Genomic DNA, 15,032 nt, shown 5'->3' with positions numbered 1-15,032 from the left:
ACCATTAGGCAGGCAAAGATTTGCCATCAGCAGAAGTTGCTTAAAGCCCCTTACATTCAGAGATAGAGAAGCAAAAAAGGGACTGGGTGTCCCTGGGACCTCTAGGTTCAAATCAACTTGCCAAGAAACAAAAGACATAGAACAGAACTGATGGCTCTGAAGTAGACTGTGGCAATTAAAACCTTCCAGAAAATGTTCACCCACCTTAAATGATTGTATATTAATTATTTTAGATGAAGGAATCACTGTCAAAGCATTTATTGCTCATTCTTCATTGTTGCTTCGAGGCTGATGTTGACCACCTTGAAATGCCTCAGATCTTCTGATGAAGGTCATTTTACCATGCTGTTTCTTGCATTTGGAGGCAGTACATGAGGAAAGAATAGCAATTATTTTCCGTGCCAGGATTGTGCACAACTTGGAGAGGAACCTAAAGATGTCTATTTCCTGTCCTTGCTGTGGTTTATGGTAGATGTTCTGGGTTTGACAGGTGCCGATGTATCGTGAGATGCAATTTGTTGGTAGTACCCTCTGCTGCCAAGGTACACCAGTGGTGTAGAGCAGCCATTCTCATGGGGGTGGGGGGGGTGGGGTGGGGCCACAGAACGTTTAAGTAAAATCCTTGTTTTCTTTTTGCCTTTCATCTTTAAAAATGTTTTTCATGTAGTTGGTAGGAGAGAAGTATGGAAGAAACCAACTAAATTTAACTGCTTCAAAGGGAAGGGAGCCCTTAAACAGTGAGCAAAGTCATAGTTGGGCCACAGCCAAAAAAAGGTTGAAAATGGATGTTGTAGAGATTAAATGTTTAGAGCGATGGACAGGATGCCAAACAAGTGTGCTTTGTCCCAGATGGCGAGCTTCTTGATGGTCGCAGGACCAATGCGCTTCCAGGTAATTACGCACTGGCTTTGCCATAAGAAATAAGACCAGGGCCTGATCAATAAGGTTGTCATTGATTCTGCACTTCAATCTGATCCCCATATTGTGCTCCCATAGTTTTGAGCCAGGTCCTGCTCCAGGTGGCTTGACCAAGGCCCACTTTTATAAAGTTTGTGTTGTGTGTACATTTTAATGGACATCTGGAGTAAACATAAACCGTAGAACGTTGCAGCATCGTACAGGTCCTTCAGCCACGATGTTATGCTGACGATGTAAATCTACTCCTCAAGAATCTTAATTTTTCCCTAACCACACCCATAACCCTCTATTTTCCTAACATCCATGTGCCTATCTGGGAGTCTTTTGAAAGTCTCTATGGTACTAACCTCAACCACCAACCCCAGCAATGTATTCCAAGCCCCACCAATGTTATGAGCCCAAAAGACCACAAAACCAAGTGGCAATAGAAATTCACCAAGATAAATGGTTACTTAAACAAAAGTTACTTTTAATTATCTTTAAACATGAATCTTACTTCTCACTCCTCCAAATCCACTGGTATCAGGAAATTCTTGTACTGTGCACAGAATTTAACATTTATGAATTTCACCAGGCTTTGGTTCTTGAAATGTAAATGGTTACCGCTCAGGAAGGTTCTTGTTGATTTTCAGATTTGTTGTTCGCTGGACACAAACTGATCCCTTTTAATCAGCCACATCAGTCTCTTGCCGAAGAAACCTGCCCCATCAGGGTTTTCCAGATGATAACCTCTTTCTTTCAGGTCACAACAGAGTTCCTTTTTGTTTCTCTTATTTCAAGTGAAACATTAGGCAGCCAGTCCTCTCCTCTTGTATGGACCACAAAGGCCTTGACCAGGCTGAACTAAGAACTCACAACCCATCTTCCAAATGGGGTTTTTCTACAAGCTTGCCAGCTTGTCCTGTTCCAGTCCCAGCTGCTCCTGCTGAACTGTAGAACTGAATTCTATCTCACTCACACTCATACATACACACACATACACACACACACACACACACACACACACACACACACACACACAGAGTAAATCACATGACCTTCTTACAACAGCCAACTGCAGACAGACTCGGCTCTGGACCTAATCTTTGGAATTTGTTCATCTTTTACTTTCCAAAACAATTATCCATTACTCCACAGCACGTCCAATTTACACCTACTTGTGAAGTCCTTATAGGGATCCTTCAAAGTTTTTGCAAAGGCACTCTGTAATTAAAGGGAGGCTTTCAATGTTGCCTTCTCCCATCTCTCGTCCTACAAATATATGGAGAATTTATTCAAGTGAAAGAGATTATATTTTTACTCTTTTTAATGTAAAACATATTCACGAATAGATATGTTTTTGATTTCTGCACAATTTCAATATAGTACAAAAGGTTGAGTATCAAGTGCGAGTATCAATTTTGTTGGAAAAGTACAAAAGATAGGTTATAGGTGGAGGTTAATTGCAACATTACTGAAGAAAAAAGAATTTTGTGACTTTATGAGATGACAGATAAAAATGTTTTTCTTGGAACTAATAATGATTCAGTAACAAGTAAGTTTACGATATGGGATTCTATGAAGGCATATTTAAGTGCATATGTCAGTGTATACCTGTTTGTCTACATTTGTTTTCAGTGCCTTGAAATGTTATTCTGCATCAAAGATGCTAAAATTGCAATTTTTAAAATTAATTTCGATCAGCTGCTTCTTGGTGGGCTTTGAACTGCCAATATTAAGATACACAATTTTCACTTAAAAATTCCTGCCCTTCCTGTAATCTACAGCCCTGCATTCCTCTGCTCTCCACTCTCTTAATTCATTCTGTTTCTGTGTCTCAGATTCTCTCCACCAGTGGCACCAGGTGTTCATAGGTACATGATCATCCGGCCCGTTGAGCCTGCTCTGCTATTCAATGAGATCATGGCTGATCTGACGATAGACCCATCTCCCCATATCCCTCATTTCCCCTACTATGTAAAAATCTATCCAACCTTGTCTTAAGATGTTTACTGAGGTGGCCTTCACTGCTTCAATGGGTATAAAAAACCACAGATTCACCAACCTCTGGGAAAAGCAGTTCCTCCTCATCTCCGTCCTAAATCTGCTATCCTGAATTTTGAGGCTATGTCTCCAGTTCTAGTCTCCCTCACCAAGGGAAACATTTACTTACCACTATCTTATCTATACCTTAAATAATTTTATACATTTCTATAAGATCCCCTTCTCATTCTTCTAAAGGAAATGTAGGAAAATGGCATTTTGTTTCCTTGTGCGGTTTAATAAGAGATCATGCTTTTAATTGCTCCAGGGATGTTTTATAATTCTCTTACTAAAAGAAGACTTTGTCATACTCTTCATGCTTTGCATTGAGAATGTCTCTTTTCTCCGGATCTTAGGGTAACATTGAATGGAATGGCAGTTGATCGGCCTGATAACACCATTGGAAGAACCAAAATGATACGACATGAAAGAGACAAGGGAAATGAGGTCAACGAGAAAAAGTAAGGCAGCTATCACTTTGTATGGCAAGGTTAAAGTGTAACAATATCAACGGTTGTACAGTAAAACTGGTATCTGGTGCTTAATGGGGATTGGTAGATGCCAAATAAGTGTTCCAGTTGCTTGATATTCACTCTTACAATGCCTCATGATTCACTGATTTTTGCTCACCAGACAAGTCTAATATACGGATATTGTGATGAATCCATCTGGCGTGTGAGTGGTGGTTTAGGAAACTAACGGCGAGGCGCACCAATTTTAAACTTGCATAGTTTTTACTTATTATTTTCTCGTTTATTCCCCTTTTCTTTTGCCAGTTGCTTGAGGCTACCATTTGCTTGAATTCCGGATACCAGGGGTTTTACTGCATATGATTCACCCTCACCCATAAAGGGATTGATCATTCAGGATTATGTGCTGACGAGGACTCAGATGATTGGGCTAATCTTTATTTCTTTGAACCTTAGAGGTAGTTATTTCGCATATCCAAGCAGACTTTTTCTCTATCAGAAAATCAGCATTCATGGGCAAAGGCAAGATAGTGGAGCTGACCATATTTGCAATATCTTACTGATTGCCACAGCAAGATAAAAGGGCCAATTGTCTCCTTCTAATTTCTTGTATTTGTTTGTTGTTGGAGGCAATCAAGGGAAAATGGTAACTGAATGGGCAAGTTTTGAGGTAGAGAATCAGCTGGCTTATATAGTGATGTTCAGTCTATTTCCTGTTGGAAGTGTTAATTGAACCTGTTTTCATCGTATCAGACAGTTAGTTTGAGATCAGAATGGCTTTGTTTTAGCTTTCCTTTGCATCGTTCTCAAATTTTTTTTTCAATATTTTTAATGTACAGTAAAACCCCTAGTAACCGGTATCTATGGGGATTGGCAGATACTGAATAAGTGAATTTAACATTTGCTTGATTCGGTGAAGAATGCCAAATTTAAACTTCTGTAATTTTTACCTATTTATTTTCCGTGATATATTTGCTTGAGGCTACTTGAATTCGGGATAATGGGTTTTACTGTACTAGTGAAGTTCCATTGGCAAGTACAGGTATTTTTTAACTGTAGCTAGATCAGTCATGATGTGCCACACCTTGGTCAAATTTCCTCTTAACTTTCTTTGCAGCAAGGAGAGGAATTTCAGGTTTTCTGATCCACTCCAGTAGTTGAAATTCCATTCTAGTAAATCTTCAATATCTGAATTCACTCAGGCTGAGGTTATTGTAGTCAAGGTCAATTATGTTTGTGTTTGATAGCCATACACCCAAGGACGTACCACCTAGGTTCCATTTAGCAACCCCGACATATTATCTTAGGTAATCTCTGAGGCTCACTGGTTTCCACCCACTGCTGGAATTCTTAGCTGCTGATCCATGAAGAAGTTAGGGCACACACACACTCTCAGCTGCAAAAAAAAGCTTTTAGCTAAATGGATTCAAGTTTCCTCTTGGCAAGGAGTCTTTTGATTCAGCCGGTGTTTGAGTTGAGGAGATGGAGAGGGTTTTGATGCTTGGAATGGAGAGGAAGCTGGCACACCCAGAACAATTGAGTGGTGGTAGATTGATGGCATGCATGCCGATAGGCTGCTTTCCCTTTTGACTGGAGAATCTAGAACAAGGAGCTGAGGAAGTCAGCCGTTTGCTACTGAGTTCCTTCTCTAGTGTTGAGAATTGTTGGAATGCTCTCCTGCTGTGCCCTTTCCCTCTCCTCGGAATATGGGGGTGCTCAAATGTTGTGCATTTTCAAGATTGATGAGAAGATTTTAAGATACTAAGAAAAGCAAAGGATCTGGGCATTGAATGGGAAAATGGAGAGGAGGATTTGCACTTAGCTTGCTGAATGGTGTGGCAGTTCAAGGTATTAGATATAAATTTTAATTTAGACATACAGAACGGTAACAGGCCCTTCCGGTCCACGAGCCCGTGCTGCCCAATTATACCCAATTAGCCTACAACCCAGTACGTTTTGGAGGGGGTGAGGAAACTGGAACACTTGGAGGAAACTCATATAGACACGGGGAGAACGTACAGACTCCTTACCAACACCGTTGGATTCGAATCCAGGTTAATGGCACCATAACAGCATTGCACTAACCGCTACACTAACTGTGCCTACTCTTCCTGCTTGTATTATGAAGCAGGTTTAAGAGATGCAAAAAAGACTAAAAATTGGGAAATGTCCTCTAGGTTTGTATCAAGGCTGAGAAGGTGAATCTGTGAAGTAATGCTTCTAAACCTTTGAATTTAGGGCATCATTCAGGTCAGATTGATACAGTCTAAATCATGTTTTTATAAGACATTCAACATCAATGTCTTAACTGACCTTTTCTGTATTTCCAGTTACATTGTTTATAACAAGATGAAGTTTACTATGCACCAAGATGGCCACAAATCCCTTAAGTATTCAGTCATCAAGATAGAAAAAAAGCAACTTTTCACCAAGATAACAGTTGACATTGGAAAGCCTCTCTCATAGACGAACTGGAAAAGTGCCTTCGCCACCATTACTATGAGTGGAATTACCAAAGAAATGTGTGTGCCTGCTGAGGAACTACTGTTCGAACACTTAAACACACAAATGGCACACATGCTAAATTATTCAAGTCTCCTCACTTTAAACAAAATGGTCTGTTCTCGCTCCTGTTTCTGTGGATTTGAGGGAAGAGTCTATTGGAGAGGGTTTGTCACAATTTTTCAGCAGAGAGAGGCTTGCCTAGTGAGAAGAGGAAGAGAATGTGAGTGAAAGGAATGATCCCTTCCTGCTGACTCAGAATTGTATTGATTCTGCCCTCCATTTTCAAATATTTTTCTTTCCCTCTTTGGACATGAAAGAAGGAATCAATGATTGCAGGATTCTACAGAAATGACTTTTTACAGGGAGCACTCCCTCACTTGTAGTTCCTCCTCCACCTTTGTCAGGCTAGTAACTAAGTCTACTGAGGAGGGAAGAGAGCTCTTTGTCCCTCTCAGAAGCAGTATAAACACTCAGGTATGTCTCGTGTGTTTTATTTTGCTAATGGATAATATTACATTTCCTTTGTGCCATCAGTTCATTGTAGGCACAAGGGATAGTTCTGCAGACGGTAGGGAGCAGATGTCCCCTAAAGTTTGGACGGGTTCCCCATCCCCCATCCCCACCCACCCCCAACTGTGACCACAGCACCCCTTTCAATTCTGCCCAAAGTGACCTTTGCAGTTACACCCACCATGTCGGTGCTCTGCTTTGTTTCATCTGCAGAGGCACCATCTCAAGGAAGGCGCTGATTCACACAGAGTGATATTCCGTAGGTACCTGGCTATCTTTCAGCTTTTCACCTAAGTGCCCATTTGTAACACTTTGTGAGTCTCAAAGTAGTGCAATCCAATAAAAGAGCATTGTGGTAGACTCGATTCCAAACTCAAGCTTGGAGATGTGGGTTCACCAATATGAAACCGCTGGTTAGGAATTGAGAGGGGAATGACCTGGATGGAACCTCCTTGATTGCAGAGACAGACAATCAAGTTCAACCATCTCAGCCCTGAGTAAGCATTGAATCTGTGATTGTATTTATCTTTCAGGCTCAGTCTTCCACTGAGTGATGATGTTATATTTGAGCACCTTGAAATGAGCTCTATTTTTATATAATGTGTTGTCCAACTTTTTATTCCATGTTTACAATGCATTCTGTAAATTACATGGTATGCAGAATCGTGAAACTCATGGCCAACTGATTCTCTTCTTTGCATCCTCTCTTTATTGCCCCAAATTTATTTGTATCTACAACTGCAACTTTAAATTGGGTTAAGGAGAGGTGAATAAAAATTGAAATCTTTTTTAGTCCACGAAAATGCATCGTCCACCAATGTTCCTGGAGCAACATAATTCACGTTACTTCTCGTCCACAGGGATTAGGAAAAAAAACTTGTGCAAAGTGTGAGTAGCATTGTGAACAATCTGTTGCTTTTGAACTCTTTAAAACCTCTTTTTCTTTAAAAAGTAACGATTATAAATGAACCAAAGATCGTTGCAAAATCTGTAAATTAAAATTATTTGTGAAAAAGGATATTTATTTAAAAATGTACAGCAGAGTAAGAAAGCTGAAACTCTGCAGATTTTATGGCAATTGTATAATGAATAATATGGGAGATGTGTGAAATCTATTTTTAATGTTCTTTATCTTGTATTTGTTTTTTTTTGTAGTTTTATTGATTCCAATGGCTTCTGAGATGGTATAATCCATTGTTGCCATGGCTGAATTATTCATTCACTTGTGAAGCATCTTTAATTTCTGCGTTCTTTGACTCCATGTTCATTGTGGGCCATCCTGTTTAATCCAACGAATAGCTATGGTTCCTAGATCAGCAAAGATCAATTCTCAATTCTCAATTTAGGCTAAGGTAAAGAATACAAGAGGAAATGATTTTGAACTCTAGAGCAGGGGAAGAAATATTCCTGTTCTGAATTCTGAATTTACCGTTTCCATTTGTGTTTTTGATAAATGTGTTGCCTGAAAATTGTTTTCACCGCTGCATATCTTAGCTAATGTCTCGAGCTCCATCTGGTTTCCAAAGTTCCTTCCTTTGCATTCCAGGTCCACTAGAATTTGCAGGTATGTTCACGATATAGTCATCATTCATAGAATCACTGTCCTCGATCTCCATATTCTTGTCCTCCCTCTCCAATTATTACCAATTTCTTCTGTCCTTCAACCTTTCCCACATTCTTGAATTATCATACTCCTGTGGATTTACAGCCCCCCACTTTCCTCTGACTCCATCTCTTCCTTTCTTTTGCCGTGTTTTCGCTATCCTTCATGTATTGAACAATCTGTCCTTGGCACACGCCTCAACTTCATCGCTCTAACTGAAAGAAACACAAAGACTGCAGATGCTCACCAACAGGGCAACAGGAGGCAACCAACAGTTTAAAGGAACCCCAGGATCAGAATATAAAATCCTTATGACTATCAGGGGTTCAGCTATGCCAGTCAATTGGAATGACAGGCTGGACCCCTATGATGAGAAGATAGGGCACCACATGGTCTCCCTTCAGAAGGAATCGGGATTTCCCAAGGCCAGGGGGAGATGAGGAGGAGCCGTATGGTTACTTGGGTGCCGGGGGGTATCACATCCGATTTAAGTAATCAGGGCACCCAGAAAGATGAACAGATTGAATCACTAAAGCTCTATTGTGGGTCCCTGCAGGAGGCACTGGATGCTGCCAGGCCATGTGTCAGTAGCACGGAGGTTAGTACACTGAGGCCGCCTGCCAAGTGCAGCAGCTTCAGGAAGCCTGCCGATATGGCTGGCAGATCTATCCTGTAAAAAACTGAACTATCAGAATGCATGGGGAAGAGAGTGATGCATGGTCGGGAAATGGGGATGTGTGGCTGGACAATGACGACTTTGAGGAGGCCGAGTCCAATTACACACGCCCTCCACTCTGCATCTCAAAGATCTTGCAAGCCCAGCTGGTAACCGCGCCACAAGGACTCCCTGTTGGCCTTCCACAATGGAGAAATTGCCGAGAATGGAGAGGGTCCAAGCGGTCAGGCAAAGAGCCGTTGTGAGATCAGGGATGAGATGAGCCCTCCATTATTTGCTTCTGCCACGTAGAGGCCAGCATTCTGGGCAGTCTGTCCGCACAGTATACAGTCAACAACTCCCTTCAGGTGCTGCCTGAAGGGATCGATGAGGGGACCACTTTATGGGATTGGGTGATGACTGCGGTGCAGGCCAGGTTCCTCACACTTTTAGAGTGCAGTGGCTCACAATCAATGAAGGTACGAGGGTCATTAGAGGATGGGGTCCACGGTGGAGTTCCCGGGCGCAGGGGCACTTAGTTACCACTATCCATCCTGACCTCAGAAGGTGGTCTTGCCCTTGATGGGACTGGCAAAACCATCTGGGAAGACATTGCCCTTCTGGAGTTGCTAGAATTTTTGGAATGGGGACCACCTGCCCAGGTTCGCTGCGTGGAGACAAGGCATGGTGATGGAAAGGACAGTGAACACATTCTCCTTGTCCTGCAAGGATATGTACTAAGCCCTAACACATGTTGGAGTAGACTGCACCCACATACATGGCATCTCTACCCCTGCCATATTCGCAATGTGGCAGGAGCACTGAGGGTAAAAGCTGCAAAAATTTGCACCTCGCATTGCGCTGCCCACCATGCTCCCCTACTACTTAGCCTCCTGGTCCTCCATCAGCTGAGGTGGCCCCTGCTGCCCTCAGGACAGAGATTATGTTACTGATGTGACAGAAAATCACATGTATGTGGATTGTGGAGGAACAAGTAGACTCCCTGTTTGTCTTCAACACTGTCGAGGGTCATGTGTCCTCCCTGTCTGAACCTTATTCGGAAGGTTGGACTCTGGCCACCCACTAGTGCTCGTTGGTTCATTTAAATGACTCAGTGTCATCATTGACTAGATTCCCAGCTCAGACAGTATAAAACATTGATGCATACCATATTTCTTTCTCTCTGCCTCATGGTCCAAGGCACATCTTGTCATGCACCTTTCAATTACAACTTTTGTCATGGGCCTCTTTAATTGCATCCTGTGGTATTTACTCTTCACTCATGTCTCTCAGCACACTCAGGAAATTGCAGTTTCAGCTTTTAATTACAATGTTACAGATCCACTAGCAGGAAATATTGTATACATTTTGTAACCACTTGGCAATAGCAGCATCCACCATTAACAGAGACTAATTCCCAAAGGGGTGGGTGCTTCAGGAGCTTTTATTTAAAATCTACCAATTTGGTCAACTTTCAGTCCCGACTCCTCCTAGCTACTGTTACAGTGAACCGACACAAGCATATGTGGCACCCATTTAAGGGAACGGGAGCAGGAACAGTATCCTGGTGTCAGATGACAGCCCAGAAAAATACGGTGCTCTCACAAGAATATACACCCTGGATGTATGCCTGCTGGCTTGGCCCCTACCTCACCCTGAGATAGCACGGTGTCGGGCATCTGGGTTCTGTGCTGAGGGAGCGTCTAAATGTGAAGCCAAGGTGCAGGATGCGCAAGCCAAGAGGAGGCTTTGTCACCGTATGGTCGTGGACTTTGATGGTAAAGGTGCACCCATATGCCAGCTAAGCCAGAGAAACTAAGCATGCGAGTCTGTGAACAGTCAATTTTCTCTCTTCCCTCTCCTCTCACTGCAGTTCCCACAACACCCTGATCCATTGGTAACATAATGACCCCGTTTGGTTGTTTTTTTTGGGGTGGTATCCTTCCTGGGACCCAGGTGCGATTAGTTGGGTAAGCAGTGCTGCAGGGGGTTTGACCCATTAAATCACTAACCTGGCGATTTAAGGGGAATCCCACCCCCGCGATGATGAGTTGAATGATGCACCATGCACTTACCAGAAGTACTACTGGAAGTGACAAATTGAAGTCTAAATGGTGAATGGGAACGATCTTCAGATGCTGGCTAAGCAACACTTCAGTACAGCAGGCAACTGTTGTGACCACCACTGTCAGGCAAATGCACTCGTCATTGGAGGAGCAGCAGGATGTAAGCACTGTGCGCTGATGTCACTGGAACAGCAGGGTCGGCCATTTTTGTTTTCAAAAATGTCCTACTTAAGTTTAACTGGGTTCCCTGACTATCTTTGAGGTAGATCAAAGACCCAGTTGGATTTGGACCACACTGACCGGGACAGACCCTTTCAAGCTACCATGTGAGTGGGGCACTGTCTTGGGTAAACTTATACCTCTCATTTTGTTCATTTTAAATTGGTCACAGTGTTTGAGCTACCGAAAGAAAATAGACACACACACCGAGAGCAGTTCAGTTTATACAAATGTTAAATTTACTTTCTCGAAGGAGAGTGGCAACCCGCTCTCCCAGAGGTGCACTTGATGGGTCTAACTTCTCATCCCAACTAATGGGTGGTCCCAACAAAGACAGGGTATTGGCCAACATGCCAAACCCATCATCTTTGGAAGTCCATCCAGGAATCAAGAACTGCTCAGGGCTCACCTCTTTCGTTCGGCGAAACATCTTGAGACCAACCCTGCTCGCAGCACCAATTGTCTTGGGTAAACTTATACCTCTCATTTTTTTTTGTTTTAGATTGGTCAGTGTTTGAGCTACAGAAAGAAAATAGACACACACACCGAGAGCAGTTCAGTTTATACAGATGTTTATTACAAATTCAAAAGTTGATTTCAAACTACAATATGCAAGTCCTTCCCAACTATACTTATTAACGCCTGGACTGGTCCCAACTGCCGAAGCGAGGCAACGACTGCACACTTGTAGTAGGTTGTCGGGGCGCCGGTAGCAGCTTCTCCACCTCCCCCGACCAGGATGTTGGCTGGACTCTAGAAGTTCTTCTTCTTGCTGAGAGATGTTGCCATCTCTCGGAGAGTCTCAAACTTCAGCAGCGGGACCATGGCTTATATTACCCAAAAACTGCTTACCCAAGCACCTATTCCCAGTACAGCAAGAAAGATAAGCGAGCAAGCTAGCATGCTAGGCTTCAATCGAATAACATAATTTTCAGCTTATCACTTTGAATACAATGGTTTATTTTGCATCAAGGCTAAGCCTCTGACAGTCTGTGACCAAAACAAGCAGGAAGATTAAATGTTCTTGGCACACAGATGTCCTTTTTTCAGATAATTGCATCTCTGGCCCCTGGGTGGGGTGGAATTTAGCTTATGTCTGCTGATTCTAAAGAAACAAGCAGGTTCTCAGCCTTGCAGAAGCAAAGGCTGCAAAAGTAAGAAACACAGTTTAAATCTTCCATTACAGGCGCTAACCAGGCAAATTGGCAGGTTAACCCCATTTTACATGACAGCTTGAAAAGGCCTATTGAGTTTGATAATGTGCCTCGTCCATCATACGAAAGGTACTTGAATATATATCGATCGACTTGATCTGTGTTTTAGACATGGTTTTACTGTTATAACATGTCACTTATATTTTACAGTTTAGAAACCAGTTACTCATTGTGCTTGTAGTGATTGGTGAGTGATGAGACTTCCGAGGAGTGGAATGCTATATGTGAATTGTGGAGGAGCATATGGCCTCTTTGTCCAGAACATTGTGGATTGCAGAAGGGTCATGTGTTCTCCCTGTCTGAAACTTATTCAGAAGTTACATCACCTGCCATTCAAGGTTGGACTCCGGCCACCAATTAGCATTGGCTCATTTTAAATGACTCAGTGTCATCACTGACCAGATACCCAGCTCAGAACAGTATAAAACATTGAGGCACACCACATTTCTTTCCCTCCAAGCCCCGACGTCGCTCTATGCCAGGTCACTCCTCTGGACGTTGCTGGAGGAGTAGCAGGTAAGATATGCACTACACTTTTGAGCCGTAGTACTGCGATGGATCAGTGCTTGCAAAGAGCTGCACCCCTGTTAGTACAGGGAATCGGGAGTATGTTTGGAAGTCCCCATCTGAAGTGTGTGGGACCGTGCAGAAGATAGACAGCCACTAGTATCGGAGTCCAGCCTGGGTCCGATGTGAATGTCTACATTGTGTAATTAAGTATCACTTGATGTTTTCCCCTGTTTGTTTCCAATGTGTTCAATAAAGTTCCCCTTTGATTGTAGCACTTGTGTCCAAACTCATCTCTCTGTGAACCCACCAAACCTGATACTTTCCAAACACGGCAGCATGTTATTAGGCACAATCAAGCTGGGCCTCTGGGCCTGTTTCTGCAGGACTGAATGAACTGTTCTTCAGTAGACGATCTATTAGTGTTTGTTTAGAAGAATGAGAAAACACCAGAGCTCCACCAAAATGGATGTGAATTGTGTGTTTTGATGAATAATGAAAGTATTCTTTGTTTCTAGCTAATGAAAGAAATTTGTAATCTGTTGTTGAGGAAAAATTTTCAAAGAGAATTTAATTAAGATTTGATGAGTTTTATTTTGTATGGAACTGGCAATTGTATAGGCCCGGAACACCAAATAGAAAGGTTCGAATGACTTCACTGAACATCTGGGAAAGGGTATTTGTGGGGGCTTGCTGATATTTGTAACCAGTGCCAATTCACTTAAAGCTAAAGACATTTCCTCTTTGCCAGGCAGAAACTACATATATTTAGAAATCACAGCCCACACTGGCAAAAATGTTCCAAGAATCTTGGCAAAATACAGAAATGCTGGAACTCAGCTGGTCTTGCAGCATCCATAGGAGGTAAAGACCTGATGTTTTGGGCCTGAACCCTTTATTCAAATTGGAGGAACACCCTCCAACTGGATGGAATTAACATAGACTTCTCTGGATTCCTTTAAACCACTTATAGCCAATTTTTAAATTTTATATTTTTAATTTAGACATACAGCATGGTAACAGGCCATTTCAGGCTACGAGTATGTACCAGGTGTGTAGGTTAATTGGGTGCCACGGACACAAAGGCTGAAATGGCCTTTCACTGTGCTCTATGTCTAAATTAAAAATGTAAAATTAAAAGGTTGGCCACCCCTGTTTTAAACCAACACCCCCACCCCCATCTTTGTCTGTTTTCCTCTAGTTTCCCTCTTCCCTGTCTCCTTTCACAGAGCCAAAATCAATTCTTACCTTTCCCCTTATCATAATCCAATTAATGCCTTTTGTCTGTTGGTCCCCTCCCATTCATATCCCTGCCTTTAATTCAGATGCTGTGTTTCTTTGCTCAAACCCGGCTCAGGCCCGGAACGTCCTATGGACGCTGTGAGTCTGGCTGAGTTCCTCCAGCATTTCTATGTTTTGTCTGCAATCACAGCTTCTGAAGACTTTTGTGTTTCATTCCAAGAAATTTGTGCCTTGTTTATGCAATTTGTCTACTCCATATGAGAAATTATAAAATGTACGATAATTTGTATCAGTGACTTCTTGAAATAGATTTAAGAATGCTTAAATTATGCAGCAGTCAAACAACATTTTGTAGAAAGGTCAGGCTTCGTAATAAAAACAGAGAATGCTGGATATACTCATCAAGTCAGACATGGAGAAACAGTAAAATGGCTCAGGTCAACGGTCTTTCAACAGAACTTTACATTCAATGTTGGGCCTCATTTGAATAAGTGCAGGTTTAAAATCACCTGTAGAATGGAGCCAGTCAGTGGCAGTTATTTCTACCATGGAGGTTGGTGCTTCAAGTTGGTGGAACCCATGCAGACCAGACTCTGAGGGTTGTAGGTTCTGGGTGGGGGGGGGGAGGGGTGTGGGTGAGCAGCGGACCAGACAAGGAACTCGTGCCAGGCTGCTGATCCCCTACCCAGGTGTAAAACGCTAAAGTCTGCAGACACTGTGGTTGAAGTAAAAACAATGCTGGAGAAAATCAACAGCATACTTTATCTTCTTTCTTTGGCTTGGCTTCGCGGACGAAGATTTATGGAGGGGGTAAAAAGTCCACGTCAGCTGCAGGCTCGTTTGTGGCTGACAAGTCCGATGCGGGACAGGCAGACACGGTTGCAGCGGTTGCAGGGGAAAATTGGTTGGTTGGGGTTGGGTGTTGGGTTTTTCCTCCTTTGCCTTTTGTATAGCAAAGATAAAGACACATAACCAACATTATGTGCTTGAGCCCTTCGTTAAGGTATTGGGAAATGGGATTTGTGAGGGTGCTGATGGCGATTGGGGCTCCTGCAGTGTTTCAGACTTTGGCATTGGTAGGATGAGGAGAATGACTTGGAT

The 15,032-nt window shown here is 42.6% G+C and overlaps 1 protein-coding gene and 1 long non-coding RNA gene across 12 annotated transcripts in view; one reads left to right on the top strand and one right to left on the bottom strand.

Annotated features, from left to right (window-relative positions):
- LOC138758583 (beta-1,4-galactosyltransferase 2-like) overlaps positions 1-7,556 on the top strand; it is a 61,475-nt gene extending 53,919 nt beyond the window's left edge. For all 10 annotated transcript variants that reach the window (XM_069927738.1, XM_069927737.1, XM_069927741.1 and 7 more), the window contains 2 exons: positions 3,297-3,401; positions 5,741-7,556. In XM_069927738.1, the coding sequence (XP_069783839.1) occupies positions 3,297-3,401; positions 5,741-5,876 (241 nt within the window). In that variant the 3' untranslated portion in view covers positions 5,877-7,556. The remainder of the gene's footprint in view (positions 1-3,296; positions 3,402-5,740) is intronic.
- LOC138758586 (uncharacterized) overlaps positions 1-15,032 on the bottom strand; it is a 53,369-nt gene that overhangs the window by 37,025 nt on the left and 1,312 nt on the right. The gene's annotated exons all lie outside the window — the stretch shown is intronic.

The sequence above is a fragment of the Narcine bancroftii genome, chromosome 3, assembly GCF_036971445.1.
Source record: "Narcine bancroftii isolate sNarBan1 chromosome 3, sNarBan1.hap1, whole genome shotgun sequence".
NCBI classification, from domain to species: domain Eukaryota; kingdom Metazoa; phylum Chordata; class Chondrichthyes; order Torpediniformes; family Narcinidae; genus Narcine; species Narcine bancroftii.
Note: the sequence above shows the minus strand (reverse complement) of the source record. Positions and strands in the feature narration are given on the sequence as shown.